Source organism: Antennarius striatus, chromosome 10, assembly GCF_040054535.1.
Source record: "Antennarius striatus isolate MH-2024 chromosome 10, ASM4005453v1, whole genome shotgun sequence".
In the NCBI taxonomy this organism is placed as follows: domain Eukaryota; kingdom Metazoa; phylum Chordata; class Actinopteri; order Lophiiformes; family Antennariidae; genus Antennarius; species Antennarius striatus.
In genome coordinates this window covers 7484807-7500466 of record NC_090785.1, presented here as the reverse complement: position 1 = coordinate 7500466, position 15660 = coordinate 7484807, and the positions used below count along the sequence as shown (strand labels likewise).

The window sequence follows — 15660 nt, the reverse complement described above, 5'->3', positions numbered from 1 at the left end:
CAGTTTTTTCTTTTAATAACTGATTGTAATGCAGATTAAGGAATACCTACCAATGTGATCTTTCCCAGTGAACATGACAGACTCAGAGTTGCTGTAATTTCTACTGTAATTGTTTTTGGTAAAATGGAAGATGAAAAGGGAGAGCAGTATTGAACGATACATGGGTCTTATCACGCTGCGTGGTGGTGGTTTGGTGCCGATCCTGTGGAAGAACCTGAGTCCTTCCGATTGGCTGAGGTGTCGACTGATTCAGAGTTAACACGGTCGTTCCTATTGGGTGGGCTGCCCGCTGTCACAGTTCGACTCCATTCTGAACACAGACAGGAGAGAGGAAGACCAAGAATCATCAACCTGGAATGAATTCCGCAGCATGTCCGATACGTCCACAAGCACTTCCTTTGAAAAAAGTACCTGAGTATTCACCAAGTCTGAAACGTCCACAGCACAGATGGATCCTCCATTGTTTCCTCACATTTTCCTTCATTAAACAATGGAACAAAAAAACAAAGAACCCTGGGGGAAACAAGCAGGGACAGTAGACAAACTCATCCATCATTCTGTCACTTCATTATGTTGGACTACTGCAATAAATCATAGATGTAACGCCGTTCTTATTTTCTCATAGCACTATTTCATTGTTCAGTTTCACATAAAAAAACATTTAACACACTCTTAAAAGTGCTCCAACTACGGCTGCAGCTCATGTTTACCTTGAAAAGTGTTGAAGATGGTGAAAAGGTACATCAGAACCACTCTGCCTGGTCCAAATGAAAAGAAGGCCATTGCCCAGGTTTGGCCTAACAGGACCGTGAGACTGGCCACCGCCCTCAAGTCCTGCAGAGAGCTGCGGTTGTTAGCTGAAGGCTTGTTGACTCTCATTTGTCTGATCTGGATCAGAACCACGATGAACACAGACATGTTGCACAACAGGATCAGAAGAACAAATGCCACCACCGTCACGTAGAAGAAGACATCGCTCTGCAGCCAGCAGCTGAAAGGACAGGTCCGTGACTTAGTGCACACTGGGGTTTCTGATGAAGGCCATCACTGATATTTTGTAGAAATCTGTTGCCCTCGTTTTATGGTTTGCTACAACTTTGACACTTTTGTCATCATTTCAAATCAATCAAATCAGGCTTATACTATATAAACATTTTTATCACCCAAATTGGACACGTTGTTCCCAGGACAGAGATGACTCACACAGTTCTTGTACTTACAATTGGTCTGTAAGATGAGACACCACTTCAGCGTCTTCAAGCACAGCACTGCCATAAGCATCCTTATCTACAGCCAGCACCAGGCTGACTATGACCAGAGGAATACCTTCAAAATAAAATCACATTTCATTCCACTAATTCAGATCTCAGTCGACTGAACTCACGATGTGAAAATGAAAAGAGAGCAATTCAATAGTCAAACATATGCATTTTTGGTGTGCAGTTTTGATCTTTATCATAAGTAATGCTTGAAACTGATGGTACTAATGAAAACCCAAACTAATATGTGGATTTACACAAAAATACCAACTAATCAATCAGAATCCATCCCAGCACAACAAAAACCAATAGACTATCTTCTATATATACTATAGAAGAGACTATAGAAGAGTATCTTACCCCATCCTGCAGCACAGCACTTGAGGATATAGGAAGGAATGTAGATGTTGAAGACTTTGACCAGTGCATGGTACATGTGCACTGCCTCCAGGCCCATCCATGTGAAAGAAGCAAGCAGGAAGTAGTGCATTGATGCAGCGGTGATAATGCACAGGCTGTAGTTGGAGAAGGATGCGAGCCAGGAGTTGAGAAGGAAAAGCATGTTCAATCCCAGCAGGGCAGCTGATAGGTTGATGAGTATCTTGGATGGGTTGTCTTTACGCAACTTCCTGACGTGTTAGAGAAATAAATATGGAAAAACTTAGGAAAAGAGAAACAAATGGAGACGAAGCATCCTGAGTGAATGTAACAGAGTCTCATTTACCATAATTGACAAAATCTGACTAACTGTACAATTTACAAAATTGCATAAGATTAAAAAACATACTCGTAGTGATTTCAAAACCTAATGAACCCTTCCTTGGTGTTCAATGACAACTTTTTTTGAAATGTTATGCAGAAAAAAACAGACAAACAAGGGTTACCACATAACCTTCTCTACCAAGGTAAGGAAAGGTAATGACATGTTTTATCCCTAAAATAAGGCAATTTAAGAACTTCTGTCAGCTAAATGTACAATACTTTCTTCTTTTAGGCTCTTGTATTAATTTATTTATTTAAACAAGAAACCTTACAATACAAAACAAGGAGATCCTTTTCATTCACGGTGACTTACTCAAATGAAAGGTAGGTCAGAAGAGTGATGCCCAGAAAGATGGAGGAAATACCACAGCCTAGGTATGAGATCACTGTCAAGATGTGAGTGTCAGCTTCGCTTATTGGAGCTCTAGATACATCCTGAAATACAACACAGAAGTTATGTGTGCTTTAAGTCTGCATTTGCTCCCCCTAGTGATAGGATAAAAACAAAACAAAACACTGAGCAAAGTGACACTGGAAGGTATTAAAAGTAATCCACTCATAAATATGTTAAAATAATCATTGACAGAATTTCACACATTGTGGTGCCAACATTGGCATCTTACATAACAGGTAGAAATATATGAAAGAGTTCTGCAAATGCCTGATTGCACACGCAGTGTGTTGGTGCAGATATTTGTACTATTTATGACAAGGAATCCAATGACTCACCAGGAGCAGAGCAAAATGAGTGAGGTGATCACAGAGGCAGATGGTACGATTAGAGGAAACGGTTTGGGTTTCACATCCTCTTCCATTCCAACCACCCTGTCCATCTGAGACACACGCACGCACGCACGCACACACACACACATACAAACACACATACAAACACACCATAAATCACAAAAAAATACTTGTAATCATATTAAATGTAGTGAATTCTTATGAACTCACCATTTTTCTGGAAATCCCAAAACATACATTTTACTTTGTCCTCTGGCTGAAAAATAAACAAAAAGAAAAACGGGGAAGTGATCATGACTTTAGAGTCAAGTAAAAAAGCCCTTTTACTGATGACTGGTTGTATTGATTTTCTCACATCTGTGGGGGTTTGGTGGCGTAGAGTCACCACTACTCTCTCCTTCAGGTTGCTGATAGGACTGTTATTGATACTTGCAGACACTATGTAGGAATTCAGTGTCCAGCTGCTCAGTGTAGCATTGGTTATTAGCGGATCCTGAAGGATAAAAAACAAAAGTGGTTGACACTTTAACAGGCAGGACTATCAATCAAAGTAAAAAGGTAATTAGTCAATAAAATATGTAACTAAGAGCAGGTAGTACATCCGGCAGCCTTTTAGCTTAGTTTAAGATACAGACTGGAAAATGGGGGAAATACAAAAAGTACAAAATATGAAGAATTTAACAAATTGCTTGTTTAATCACATCAAAATAGTGTAAAATAGCTAATTGAAGGCCTGGTAACCTTTAAGTGATACCAACAAATCCGAAGGTTATTTCACACACTCAATCAAAGAATAGACCGCTAATGCCATAAAACATGAGTGAAGACGGATTAAACTGGACAAAAATGTGTGCAGTGGTTTGGTACTTGGTTTTTATTGCCTTGGGCTGATTCCAGTTCTAATGCTAAACTAAGCTGGCTATCTCCTGGTCATAGTCTCTTATTTATCCCACAGACATGGAAGTGATGCTGTTTTTTTCTTTAAGCTCTTCAAAAGACAGGGTCTGATGTAATATTATAGTTTCTTCAGCTTGTTTTACAATAGAAGAGAAGATAGGGGAGAAAATAGAAGAAAACAAAATGACATAAAAATTGAAAGTACCTTAAAAAGTTTTTGCGTTCCATAAAAATGGAACTGGACACGGGTATTGTTTCCTTCACTGGGATGGAAGTAGTCATTGAGTTCAGAAGGCAAAGACATAGCTGCCTCTGTGTCGGGGATCGGTCCACTCACAAAGCTTTGACTGAGAAAAATCTAAGGGAAAAGAACAATAATAAATTCCCTCATTTTTCGTCTTTTCTTCTGGAGTCAGGAGGAGCCTATTTTTAAATTTAGAAACATAAGAGAAACACACCACTTCCTCTTCTAGTAGATGCATCACCTACATTGTCAATGTCGTCTCCGATATCCTGCTCTCCAGTACTTGACATTCACAAAAGTATGTTATATCTATAATTATGGCTAATAAGTAACAGTTCTTGTGACATTTAGAGTACACTAAAACGTACAATATACATTATGTATGTAGGCTCACTCACCTGTGGGTCCAAGGTTGAAGAAATGGAGGACACGCCAAAGGTGAGGCCTTTGAACTCGTCTGGAGCTACGTTGCTCATAGACAGGGCCAATAGTGGTGCTGTTACACTCACAGATTCATTTTGGAAATCCATCTTATTCCCCATTTTCTCTGTCAGATTCAGGACACTTTATACAAAGAGAGAAAAAAAAAAACAACAGATGAAAAAAGCCCGGAAATTTCGAGTTTATGGTAAATGTATTTTGAATTTCTCCTTTCACGTACACTGAGATTAATCACAATCCCTGCACACTTACAAATTAGCCACCGAAGTGATGTCCGTATCAGAAAGCAGGATATCAGAGACAACATTAACAATGTCAGTCCCAACAGCGGGTTTGACGATGCTGATGTTAACCACTTCCATCAGTTTATCCACCACATTGAGAAGCTCAGAGTCAGAGAGCTCTTCACTGGTGTCTAACTGAACGTCTACCAGGTCCTGAATAATGTCCACTACCTCGGCTGCATTACCTGGAGATGGAGCACATCATTAAAGCTTTAGTGCTAATGTTGTTGTTTTTTAAATGGTAAATAAAGGGAGAAAAAATTATTTTACAAATTACAAACACTGATGTAAATTAACCAGACTGTGTGTGAGACTGATCCTCTTACCAGGAGTGACAGTGATGTTGTCCAGGCCTGATATGGTCACAAGCTGTTCGCAGTTTTTCATATCAGGACGAGCCCAGCGGGTGGAATCAGTCTCAATGTGTAACTTGCTGAAGGGAGATGAAAAAGAATTGTTATTTTTAGCACAATAAGAATTAACCTTATTGGGACAGATTGTTGGTCTCCCCTGCTGATCCAGGAGTAGGGTTTGTGTTTGTCTGTGATTGTGGGTAAAGTAATACCGAACCTCAGAACCGCAGCAGCAGACTCATTAACAGCCCCAAAGAAACAGCTATAAAAATTCATCTTTCCACTGCTGATGTAGATGTTTCGAGTCTTCATTAACATCAACACATTTCTCTCTGAGCCCCATTCAGAACATGGATACAATTTATCACCATAGCAAACTAATACATACTTTAATAATCAAAGAGAAGTTTTATGTAATACACCACTGTCAGGAAAATACAGAATTATTTCATACAGTAGGGACGTCTTGCTGATCTACTCAAAGTTTTACTGGTTTACTGGTGGTTATGCTTCAACAACCTGACAATCTAATGATTGTCTGGATGAATCCACTGGAGGTTAATGTCTTACCAAAGCCTGTAGGCTCTCTCTGATCTCGGCTTTTGACATCCCATTTCTTGGTTGACTTGTGGAAAAGTTTCCGGCCAAAAATATTCTCCATAAATTGTGGATGTTATGTCTTCTAAACAGTTTTGAGGCACTGAAAGCAGCACATTAAATGTAAACTTCCATGTCGTATCCCATACCGGATAACAGTTTTATCTTGGTATTAATGTGAGGGAACCCATGTTACCTATGCGTTTGATGATCACGTCACCACCTTGAATAGTAATCGAGCCATTTTTGTGTTCTGATGTCAAGGCAGTTGTAATAACGTTTTCAATTTCTGCCGCACTGTTTGTGGTGTGTTCCTGGACATGGAAGGTGCAGGGATATCTGTTGACACACAAAGTTATCAATCTGAGTCTGCTTTAACAAGGCTTCACAGGTTGATATTCTTTTAATTTTTTAAGAAACTCACTGAATTGTTTGCCGACGTAAAGTCTAAAAGAAGTGAGAAAATATTACAGAATTATTTCTGAAATTAATTCTCCGTTCTCCAATTTAAAAACATCATTATTAATCTTGTATTTTTGTATTTTTCATACTCACCATTGGTCCACTGTTCTGGTCCATGTCCCTATGAGACGTCACCAATGAATTGTAAGCAACCTGAACTTTCATAAGATAATGAAAACAGAATTGATGTACAGGAACTCACCTCATCACATTGGTCTGTATGATGAGATTAAACACAGTCACGGTTTTATTCACCTCCAGCTGTCCCTTCACCTTTTGACGAAACAGAACTCCTCACTATTCACATCAGGCTTCAGTAGTGAAAAATTACAGATGGAATTTTGTGAGACTCTTACCCATTTCTCCATGAAATCCTGTGGATCCGAGGGGCTGCCAGTGAGACTCAAGGTCATATTCACTCTGAAGAACATATCAGCTGCCACTGAAGGAGTGAAAAACCAGATCATGCAGCATCCGACTTTGCATTTGTATTTTATTGATCTTAACAAAATTGTTCATGATTTTATAGAAACAAATGAAATTGTGTCTGACTTGACTTATTTTCCACAGACCTATGATTATCTGGTACACAAGTCACAAGTTTGACAGAGACAAATTAACACAAATGAACACTAAATGCTCCCTTAGGTTGTGATCTTGTACAGTAATGTGATAATCATATACTGAACAATCCTAAAAACAATACATATGGTAGTTGAGACTGTGAAGAGCTCCAATTATCTTTGTACTGGAGAGAAATTGAGCTCGAGCTATAATGCAAAAATCTGCATGACATTTGATTTAATCATTGACAAACAGAAATTCATGCTGTGTTTATGTAAAATCCAATCCAATCCAATCTTTATTTGTTGAGCACTAACAACCTCAGTCGACCAAAGTGCTGTACAGACGAATAAATAAATTTAAAAAAAAAAAAATCCATTTTCTTGTAGATCATATCATAATCATCTCGTCTACTAGTCTGCTGAAGCCTCTCCCAGCTGGAAAACCCGGAGAGAGCCCAACACATATATGGAGAGAACATACAAACTCTCCACACAAAGGGATCAAACCTGTAATCTTCTTGCTGTGAGGTGACATTGCTACCAACTCTGCCACTGTGCCGCCCATCGGAACAGCAATAAAGCTCTAAAAAAGTCACTATAAAACAAGACAGGCTGTGTAGATGGACACACTGCTGCTGGGTGAACTGACCGGTCGTATCATTGATGTCTAAAGGCTCTCCTGTCGTCGACACATTAGCGAGTCCAGTTGTCAGACTTTGAGTTGGAACAGTTTCTGTGACATAATGACAAAATTGACTACAAAATAGGAAAGCACAAAGACTTTATTAGAGACAAAAAATGACTTTATTCATTATGAACTTATGGTGACACACCTGACGTAGTAACCTGAGGACTGAATGTTGGAGGTGCATCCGTCACTGGAGGAAACAGCTCTGAATTAAACAAAATCACTTGTAAATGAGACAAGAAAAGGGAAGTAATTGGTGACACATTTCTAGTTTAGTTTTAGAGATGCATAATTGTACTCCGGCTCTAATTTATTTCCTCTATGTGCTTTCATTACTGTTCCAATGACACATTCTTTTACTTCAGACCAAGGGAAAGCAAATGGAATCAATATTAATGGATTTATGGATGTTAACGTCATAGGAGAATATTTCAAGGGACATTGCTTTGTAAAAAATCTGTGTTTGATTCATGCTGGTATTCTCAAAGTCACAGTACATTTTATAAGCATGTGTGCGAGTTATGATGTCGACTGCATGGAGGACACATACCCACGGGTAGGATGCTGATGCTGCTGGGGTCAGATGTCAGGTTAAAGGAGTCGTGAGAGAAATTCAAACTCAGTAAGGATGAAATGTTTGTCTGGACCGCCTCTACATCAGCAGCAGGATCCACGTTCACGTAGACTTCACAGCTAAAACTAGGGATTAATCACAAAAACTTTTTCCATGCATTTCCTGCTATTTAATCTGTATATAGTCTCCTGTAATCAAATATGAATCATTTTCTTTCTTTGTGTGCTATGATATACATCTTACCATCTGTCACAGGTGGCATTTGGCAATGTTCCCGATGCCTGAAAACAGAATCGTTTCATATGTTCACTGATAGCTTCTAATGGTTTACTGACACCTGACCTCTTAATAACGGTGTACAGCGCTCATTTCCTCTGTAAATAACATCAAACCTCTCAGCTGTTCTCTAAGCAGATGTTCTTTGAGGAAATTGCTGCTTCTTTTTGTGGAAAATCAAACGGAGGATTGATAGTGTGTACCTGAGGCTGTTGCAGATGTAGAGCTGCAGGATTATGAACCCTATAGCAGGTACGGCTGCATGGAAACAAATAACATGAGAGGGACAGTGAGACTTATTCAGTAGTTTACTGCCAATACAAACACAGCTTTGATGTGTTGATGGGAAAAAAGCATATAGTGCCATTGTCAAAAATTGCTGACAATGGCACTGTATGCCATTGCTGTCAGCAATTTTTGAAAATTGCTGACAGCAATTTTTGAAAATGGCATCTGAACTAGGTTATTTTTATCTATACTTCAACAGCTTTAAGCATCCTTCCACTATAACTTTTACTTATGGAGTTTTCTTTTATTATTTAGTATTTGTACATGACAGTAGTACAGAATATAAATCTTTTCTCCATCACTGCCAGCCAAGAGGACAAGTTTTCTAACAGAAGTCTCATTACCTTGGGGATGACACAAAGATGTTGAGGACAGCAATGTTGTGAGGGAAAATGCTCTCCAACTGACAAGAGATGACAACAAAGGTAAGCAGGAATCATTTAGAGAGGTAAATACCTCAGTTAGTGGTCAGTGATTGGTTAGTAATTTCCCGGTGTGGTTTGAATCTTTACCCAGTTTCTTATGATGTCATCCAGTGACAGTGAACAATTTTCTGATCTTGATGAATGAAACATGAATGTCCACATTTTGATTTTGAAGCGAGGCCATGCTGAAAAAAATTTGCACAGAAAATGAGCTCTTTAAAATATGTTCAAGCTGATTGTTAGACGTATAAACAGGTTGACGGGTGATCAAAGCTCTAAGCATTAAGTGTCAGTCATCAGCTCAAAATGTACCCACATTAGATTGGAGACACCTTATTATTTCATTTTTTAAAATTTGGAACAAAGAAAAAAAGCTGCTTTTAATTTACCACAGTGTAAGTTGGTGTCTGGCTCAGGAGGACAGTTGTATTTCCACTGCCTCTTGTCCCAGCTCACCACGTCTCCATCGGCACAGCTCCGTGCTCTCAGCTCCTCAGCTGTCCATTCTCTGGCCCACATCCTGAACAGACCGATCTCTCCCAGCAGATTGTTCCCGCTTTCCGGCTTCACTTCACCATGTGGGTCTACATAATGAGAAACCCCTAAAGTGAGAGTTCCGTTTTGGGTCAGTTGTTGTGGTAGAATGGGATCCACGGAGGCCTCGTGTTCAGCGGTCCCATTTATGTAGACCCGCAGCCTCCGAGCTCGGCCGGACCAGGTCAGACAGATGGAGTACCAGTCTTTTAGTTGCAGTTCTCTTTCCAAATGGTGCTCTTTTCCCAAGAGCCACACTGTCAAACGAGTCCCTGCACCCTGCAGGCCCAGTTCTATGTGCCGTTCTCCTGGTGCTTTGTAGACAAAACCAGTCCATGTTGTTCTGTAGTCAAGGCGTAAAAGCATGCAAACACTCAGTTCCTTCAGGGAAGGTACCACAACGCCCGTCTGTAGCTGCCACACGCATGGACGACTGATGAGCTGTATCTTCTTACCCCAAAGGCTGGAGCTGACAGACGCACCTGAAGAAACACCTGAGAGGAAGAAGTTGTGCAATTAAAAATTCCATTAAAACTGTTCATTATTCTCTTCTTTTTCCAACTCATTGCAGATTTAAATGAAACAAGAAAACAGCTTAAACTTAAATTAAATACACTTTTTAAAATTTTAGGCCAAAGCTCAATGGAATGTTTTATGCATTAAACCTTAAATAATAGATGTTGGCTGTTTCATTTTTATTTTATTTCATGTTGATTTTGGATTTATTTAGTTGTTTTTCCCTTTCTTTATCTGGTTTATTTTAAAAATATTTTAACCTACACTCCTGCCGATTTTACATTAAAAACCTTGTAAATGTTAAAGTTGAATATATAATCGAAATCTTACTTGAACCCAGAACACACAGCAGCAGGTGTAAACACAGGCCGACGGCTCGAGGAGCTTTCATGACAGCAGACAACATGTCAGACCAGTCAGGTGATCACCGGCTAAAATGTTGAAATGACAAGAGCATTTTTTACCTGCAATAAACATAATTATCTGTGTAAGTAATTATGGAGCTGGAACTCACCATGGTCGTCTCCTTGACCAGAAGTTTAAACTATTTGTAAGAAGCTGAGCGATCAATATCAGCTCATGAGAGGCTGTATGACCCATGAGTCTGCTGCCAAATGGCCTTTATTTCTCTATAAGAAGACATCCCCGCCTCTTCCTGTAATACCCCGAGTTACTCATTAATCACTGGCAATAAACATAACTAACAAGCAGATAACATTAACGTTACAACTTCATGAAACCTTTCCCAAAGAGTTTCAGTGACATTTTCAGTTGATATTGTCTACTCAGAGTTGAAAAGGTCAAACAAAGACTGCAGGATCTTGACAGATACATTGAAGGAATTTATTTATTGAAGGCATATATATATATATATATATATATATATGGGGGGGGGGCAGTGTCTCAGTGGTAAAGCGGGAGGTAGAGCGGGTCGTCCCATGATTCAAGATCGACGGTTCGATTCCCGCTCCCACCCAAAAAAAATACCCGGAGGTGAGCTGACAGTGGGAGGTGTCAGCTCACCTCCGGAGCACTGCCGAGGCACCCTTGAGCAAGGTGCCGTCCCCTTTACAAATTTCTCATTTGAGGCACACCAAGAAGGAGCTGCCTGCCACTCTACCTCCCTTGCATGCCTACAGGCCCCCTTGTGTCTGGTGTGTGTATTACAGGGGCCTGTACACACTAATATGCATGCATGTGATTTGATTTGATTGACTAACAAAAACTAGAGTGTGCGTTCTTAATTTCCCTTCAGGGATTATAACAGTGTATTAAATAAAAAATGTTTATATATATATATATATATATATATATATATATATATATATATATATATATATATATATATATATATATATATATATATATGTGTGTGTGTGTGTGTGTGTTCGTGTATATAGACATATACAGAATACAACATATGTCATGTATCTATATATGTGATTGTGTGTGTGGGTTTGTATAAATCCAAATATGTCTGTGTGTATCGTACATCTTCAGCAAACATTCAGAGTAATATTCTTGTACACTCTTGTGCTTTGTAGATGTTCTCAAGTGATAACTGCTCAAACAAATCTAATTGGTTTTTCCATGCGAGTTAAGACAGTCATGTCTGTCTGAGTGAGGAGACAATAAATTTCAGACTTCCTTTTCCTAGCTGATACAATCAACTCCTATTTGGTTATCTATAGGTGACTGTTCTAACAGAACGGTGGACTTTGTGGCGCCGCGCCGCCATACCAGTTTTTGGTCAAACACTGTATTACATCTACTTTGAGAGTTGTTCTTGCGAAAGTCAGCAAACACCCTCACACACAAAGTCACCTTGTTGGACACGCACACACGTTAACAAGGGTCTCATTCATGCATTTTATTCCCTTCCCTCCACCCTTGCTCCCCGTCTGACAAACCACAGCCAGAACAAGCGGGTTCCCCAGAGGGAATATGAGAATACCAGGTGTGACATGAGGTTGTCCAGGTGGGGGAGACCTGAAAGTCTTGCATTCATTGGTCTGCTGGTTGACTGTCAGGTTGGGAACCTTCCCTGCGTCACTTGTGACGCAGAATTGGGGATTCCCAAAGATCTTTCCCACCGTTTTACCCATGTTGAATTTGAAGTAGGCTGCAGTGACGCTGCTACTGATGGATGGTGCAGATCAGCCTCTAGCCTCTTAGAATGTGCATGCATTTTTTCCTATAATCAGTCTGTACATATGCGTAATTCTTCTTTCCTTTTGCAAAGATAAAACTTGCAAGATTGACTCAAAAAGGGTTTCAAGTATAATGGTTCCTTTTCTTTAGTCTAAACTAAATTTTAGGATCTCAATCTTTTCTTTTGAGGGACAGTAAACGCATCCCTGATGGAGGCTTGTCTCTACGCCGCTCTACTCCTGGTATGTCTAACATTTAAAATGCTTCTTTGCACATATCTCTACTATTTTCGTGTGATAATTATTTATTGGGGAGGAAAACGATGAAAATATTTCCCCTGTTATATTTTTCCTGGTAAAATACTGAAAAATACTATACAAATAGTGCAGTACTTTATTGGCACAGTTTACACTCAGATATGATATGATGTGATACATTTGTACGAAATCTGTTTTATTTCAGTAGCTTTTAATTAATTGGGCCACTGATGTCTTATCTTCATTTTGCACATATAATACATTATATTTTAATACAGTCATAAGCTTTAAATAAATAAATATCACCTTGTTTCTGTGAATATTATTTTTCATATATCTATTTTCTTAGCCTACTTGTTTTAAGCTAAAAGTCTTGATTCAAGTTTTAAACTTGAATGAAATGATGATATCTTTCCTGCAAAGAACCCGATTACGTAACACAACACAGCAGTACACTGTGTACAAAGACACACACACATAAGTAAGTGTACGCATACTTTGACAATGAGCTATTTTTTGTCGATGGTGTTTTAATGTGTTTCCTCAGGTTTGTTACGTGCAGGTAAAATCTGAGGCGATCTGTGACGAGACAGAATTCTTGCACCTTAACGGTTCATGTGTCGCATGTCTTTTATGTGGGCCAGGAATGCAGCTGTCAGAGGTAGCACACGTTACACCTAACAATGGCTTCACTACTTCCCTCCATGTAGTGCTCCTTCCTTTTACTGCTGCCATTTTATGTCCGTGCGTCATTTGCAGGACTGTGGTTTTGGAGATGGAGGAGCAGAAGTCTGTATTCTGTGTGAAAAGGGGAGGTTCAGTGCAGACACAGGTGTGGGCCCCTGCATGCGCTGCACCCAATGTGACCTGCTGAACCGCCTGGAAGAGACAAGATGCTCACCCACCGGGGATGCCCGGTGTGGTCGGTGCCTCTCAGGGTGAGTTCCACCCACAGCACCAACCCTAATCAATCAATCTATAAAATCAATATATGAGTGATGAATGTGGTTGTGTCCACAGGCATTATGAACTCAGAAGCATGACTGGTGCTGTGGAGCTGCCCTGTGTTCCTTGTTCCAGTCGCAACATGATTCATAAAGAGTGTTTGCATTTGACAGCTCAGAGGGCCAAGGGAGGTAAGATCCACTGATAAATGCTACACCAAACAGTATTAATAAGCCTCTATAAATAGTTTTATTGACCAGTGATTTTCCAGAAACGTTGCCAAGGTAAAGTAATTAATGTTGTCTTATGATAGAGACCGCCGTCACCGTGACCATGGACTTGGAAGAACCCAAAGAACAGAGTGAGTATCCCTGTGGAATTTTGGTTTGGAGATTTTAATTTTACTATTATAGTTTGGATTGACTGATTTCTTGTTTAAAGAAGGAGTGAAAGAAAACGCAATTTCAATGGTCCTGATTAGTTCAGCAGCAGCTTCCTCACTTTTCCTCCTTGCCCTGCTATTCTGGGCTTTCGTCGTGTCGGCTGAGAGATTCAGTGAGTTGGACACACATGGCATGTTGCACATCTGCACATGTGTCTCTCGTTTTGTCTTCTAAATTTGGATCATCCGCACTTCCTGTGACATTCAGATCGGATTCCTAAGCACTGTCCTGATCCTGAGGGACTAATGTCTGCAGATGGCCTCCGGTTTTCCGCCCACACAGAGAGAACAGCCCCACAACCCCAGAGTCCTGCAAAGATGCTCCTGAGGTGCTCTGAACACATGTTAAATACTTGATTACCATTTCAGTGTAATTTTACCAGTACCTGTGTCTCTATCATAATCAATTTCATCATTGTCCAGTGGCCATGAGAAGGAGGTGCATCCTACTTCCATTGTGATTAATGTCACCACCAACATCAAGCCCTCCGGTCAGAAGGCCTGCAGCTTGCAGGAGGAGCAACAGAGCAGCTGCTCCATGGAGGAGGTAAGGACGATGCATTCATTATGATGGATCTGTGCCAAAGTTACTGAGCGATGGAGCAGCTGTTTTCAGTTATTTTTAAATTCAATGTTAAGTTCCTGCAGTTGGGGTGCATCAAACATGGTGGTGAGCAAATCACACAACCACAGTTTTAAATCCCTGTGATCCACTGTGGCATTTAGCGACGGAGATACACAGTAGAATGTCCATAATGTACTAGTGTACTGAGCTCATGCAGGAATTGTGTTATACTGTACATGGATCTGGACCTGTTTTACATTTTCTATGTTCATATTAGATGGAGCAAAATCTTCAGACAATATGGGAAAAGGCACAAGGTATGCATGTTTTTTCTTTCAGAATAAAATAAGCAGCAGTTAGAGAAAACGAATGAATGAATGAATGAATGAATGAATGAATGAATGAATGAATGAATGAATGAATGAATGAATGAATGAATGAATGAATGAATGAATATGAATTCTACCACGTTCAACACTCTCTATATATTTGATTTAACTTCCTGTTTTGTCCTGGTACAGGGCAAACTATCGAGACACTTGACTACGACTCAGTCCAGGACTTGTCGCTGCTGCTTGACTCTGTCAACAACAGCTGTGCTTTGAGGAAGCTGGGGCGGTCTCTGGGTGTTCCACCTCAGGTCATTGCTCATCTCAAAGGCTTTCAGGACCTCTTTCAGTACCTGTGCACCTCCAGCTACACACTGCTGCCCCAGCTGGCCCAGGCTGCTGCCCTCTTGCCTCATCCAGAAGTCGTTGCTCGGATACACAGAGCTGTGACTACATAGGGCTTGTGGTTGTGTTCCCAGGACTTCAGTTGTTACACATCATGTCCAACTCACTTTACATGATTGAGGACTTAAGCGGAACAAAGAAATTATTCTGAATTATCTGTTTATGAGTGAACAAAAGTAATACATGTGAATAAAGAACATTGTATTTGACCTTTTCTATTACTCTGTTTAAATACGCTATTGTTTTATTTTGTTCTACCTGAATTGAATCCAATATATTCCATGTTGTATAATTGATGTAGATGATCAGCAGTGTTGCCTCACAGCACAAACATTCTGGGTTTCTGTCAGCATGGCATCCCTCTGGGCGCTCCAGCTTTTGTGTTTTATCTCTCTGTATCCTTGAAAGTCAAAAAAAAACCACACAAACGCTAGACACAAAGCATGAAGAATAAGAAACAAAACAACATGAAGTTTATTGCACAAAAAAAGCTGTTAAGCAACAAAAACAGCAGAGGCAAGTTAAATAAATACAAAACACTGAAAGGAAAAACATCATGACTCAGAAGAAACAGGGACACCAGCCTGAGAGACACCACGAGGAAAAAAAAAATCAAAATCAGATGACAAAGGTTTATAAAGTAAAACAGTGATTAA

General features: G+C 39.9%; 2 protein-coding genes across 3 annotated transcripts; one reads left to right on the top strand and one right to left on the bottom strand.

The window, feature by feature from the left end:
- Positions 1 to 170: 170 nt before the first annotated feature.
- adgrg4a (adhesion G protein-coupled receptor G4a) lies at positions 171 to 12015 on the bottom strand. Its single transcript, XM_068326417.1, has 18 exons — positions 11799 to 12015; positions 9250 to 9888; positions 8351 to 8405; positions 7848 to 7996; positions 7443 to 7502; positions 7259 to 7342; positions 6400 to 6485; positions 6246 to 6316; positions 4958 to 5064; positions 4600 to 4816; positions 4305 to 4470; positions 3121 to 3258; positions 2335 to 2456; positions 1620 to 1888; positions 1221 to 1326; positions 711 to 991; positions 412 to 513; positions 171 to 310 (listed from the first exon to the last, which is right to left on the bottom strand). The coding sequence occupies exons 1-18, from the start codon at positions 12013 to 12015 to the stop codon at positions 171 to 173; spliced, it is 3009 nt and encodes a 1002-aa protein (XP_068182518.1).
- Positions 12016 to 12066: 51 nt separating this feature from the next.
- LOC137603029 (tumor necrosis factor receptor superfamily member 27-like) lies at positions 12067 to 15167 on the top strand. 2 transcript variants are annotated; one of them, XM_068326212.1, is made up of 10 exons: positions 12067 to 12303; positions 12866 to 12979; positions 13078 to 13256; positions 13339 to 13454; positions 13577 to 13624; positions 13708 to 13818; positions 13914 to 14034; positions 14129 to 14252; positions 14548 to 14587; positions 14792 to 15167. In XM_068326212.1, exons 1-10 carry the CDS (start codon positions 12271 to 12273, stop codon positions 15055 to 15057), a joined length of 1152 nt encoding a protein of 383 aa, XP_068182313.1. In that variant the 5' UTR covers positions 12067 to 12270; the 3' UTR covers positions 15058 to 15167. The 2 variants fall into 2 exon arrangements, with proteins under 2 accessions (XP_068182313.1, XP_068182311.1); XM_068326210.1 differs by having other exon boundaries at positions 13705 to 13818.
- The last annotated feature ends 493 nt before the right edge of the window (positions 15168 to 15660 follow it).